This window comes from Antrostomus carolinensis, unplaced genomic scaffold (genome assembly GCF_000700745.2).
Source record: "Antrostomus carolinensis isolate BGI_N321 unplaced genomic scaffold, ASM70074v2 scaffold27113, whole genome shotgun sequence".
Lineage (NCBI taxonomy): Eukaryota > Metazoa > Chordata > Aves > Caprimulgiformes > Caprimulgidae > Antrostomus > Antrostomus carolinensis.
This window is the reverse complement of record NW_010306233.1, coordinates 4,172-4,579: the sequence shown is the minus strand read 5'-3', so window position 1 is coordinate 4,579 and position 408 is coordinate 4,172. Positions and strand designations below refer to the sequence as shown.

At 66.9% G+C, this 408-nt stretch overlaps 1 protein-coding gene across 1 annotated transcript in view; it reads right to left on the bottom strand.

Annotated features, from left to right (window-relative positions):
- STAT3 (signal transducer and activator of transcription 3) overlaps positions 1-408 on the bottom strand; it is a gene marked incomplete at its 5' end in the record, with an annotated part of 4,924 nt that overhangs the window by 382 nt on the left and 4,134 nt on the right. Inside the window, one exon of the mRNA XM_029084291.1 lies at positions 170-212. Within this exon, the coding sequence (XP_028940124.1) occupies positions 170-212 (43 nt within the window). The remainder of the gene's footprint in view (positions 1-169; positions 213-408) is intronic.

The window sequence follows — 408 nt, the reverse complement described above, 5'->3', positions numbered from 1 at the left end:
AAGACCACGCCTGTGGGTCGGGCAGCAACCCGGCGCCTTGCTCAGCCCCCACAGTCTCCCCCTGCCCAGGCTGGGGGCCTCAAAGGACCCAGGCAGAGTCCAGGCAGTCACGGGAAGAAAACCCCCTCAAGCCCCACCACACACACAGACACTCCCCAGGAACACTCACGGGGTGACACAGATGAACTTGGTCTTCAGATACGGAGCAGCACCTGCAGAGGAGTGAGCAGCCTTGTCACCAGCTGCCAGAGGAGGAACCTGCTGTCCCGGCCCCGGAGCGCAGACCCACGGGCAGCGCCCACCCTCGCTGCACCCCACGGGGACCCCACCGCCAGTCCCATGCTGTGGCTGTGCTCCCTGGGGACCAGCACAGGAGTCCAGCTCTTCCGCCAGCGCTGTCCCCGGAGC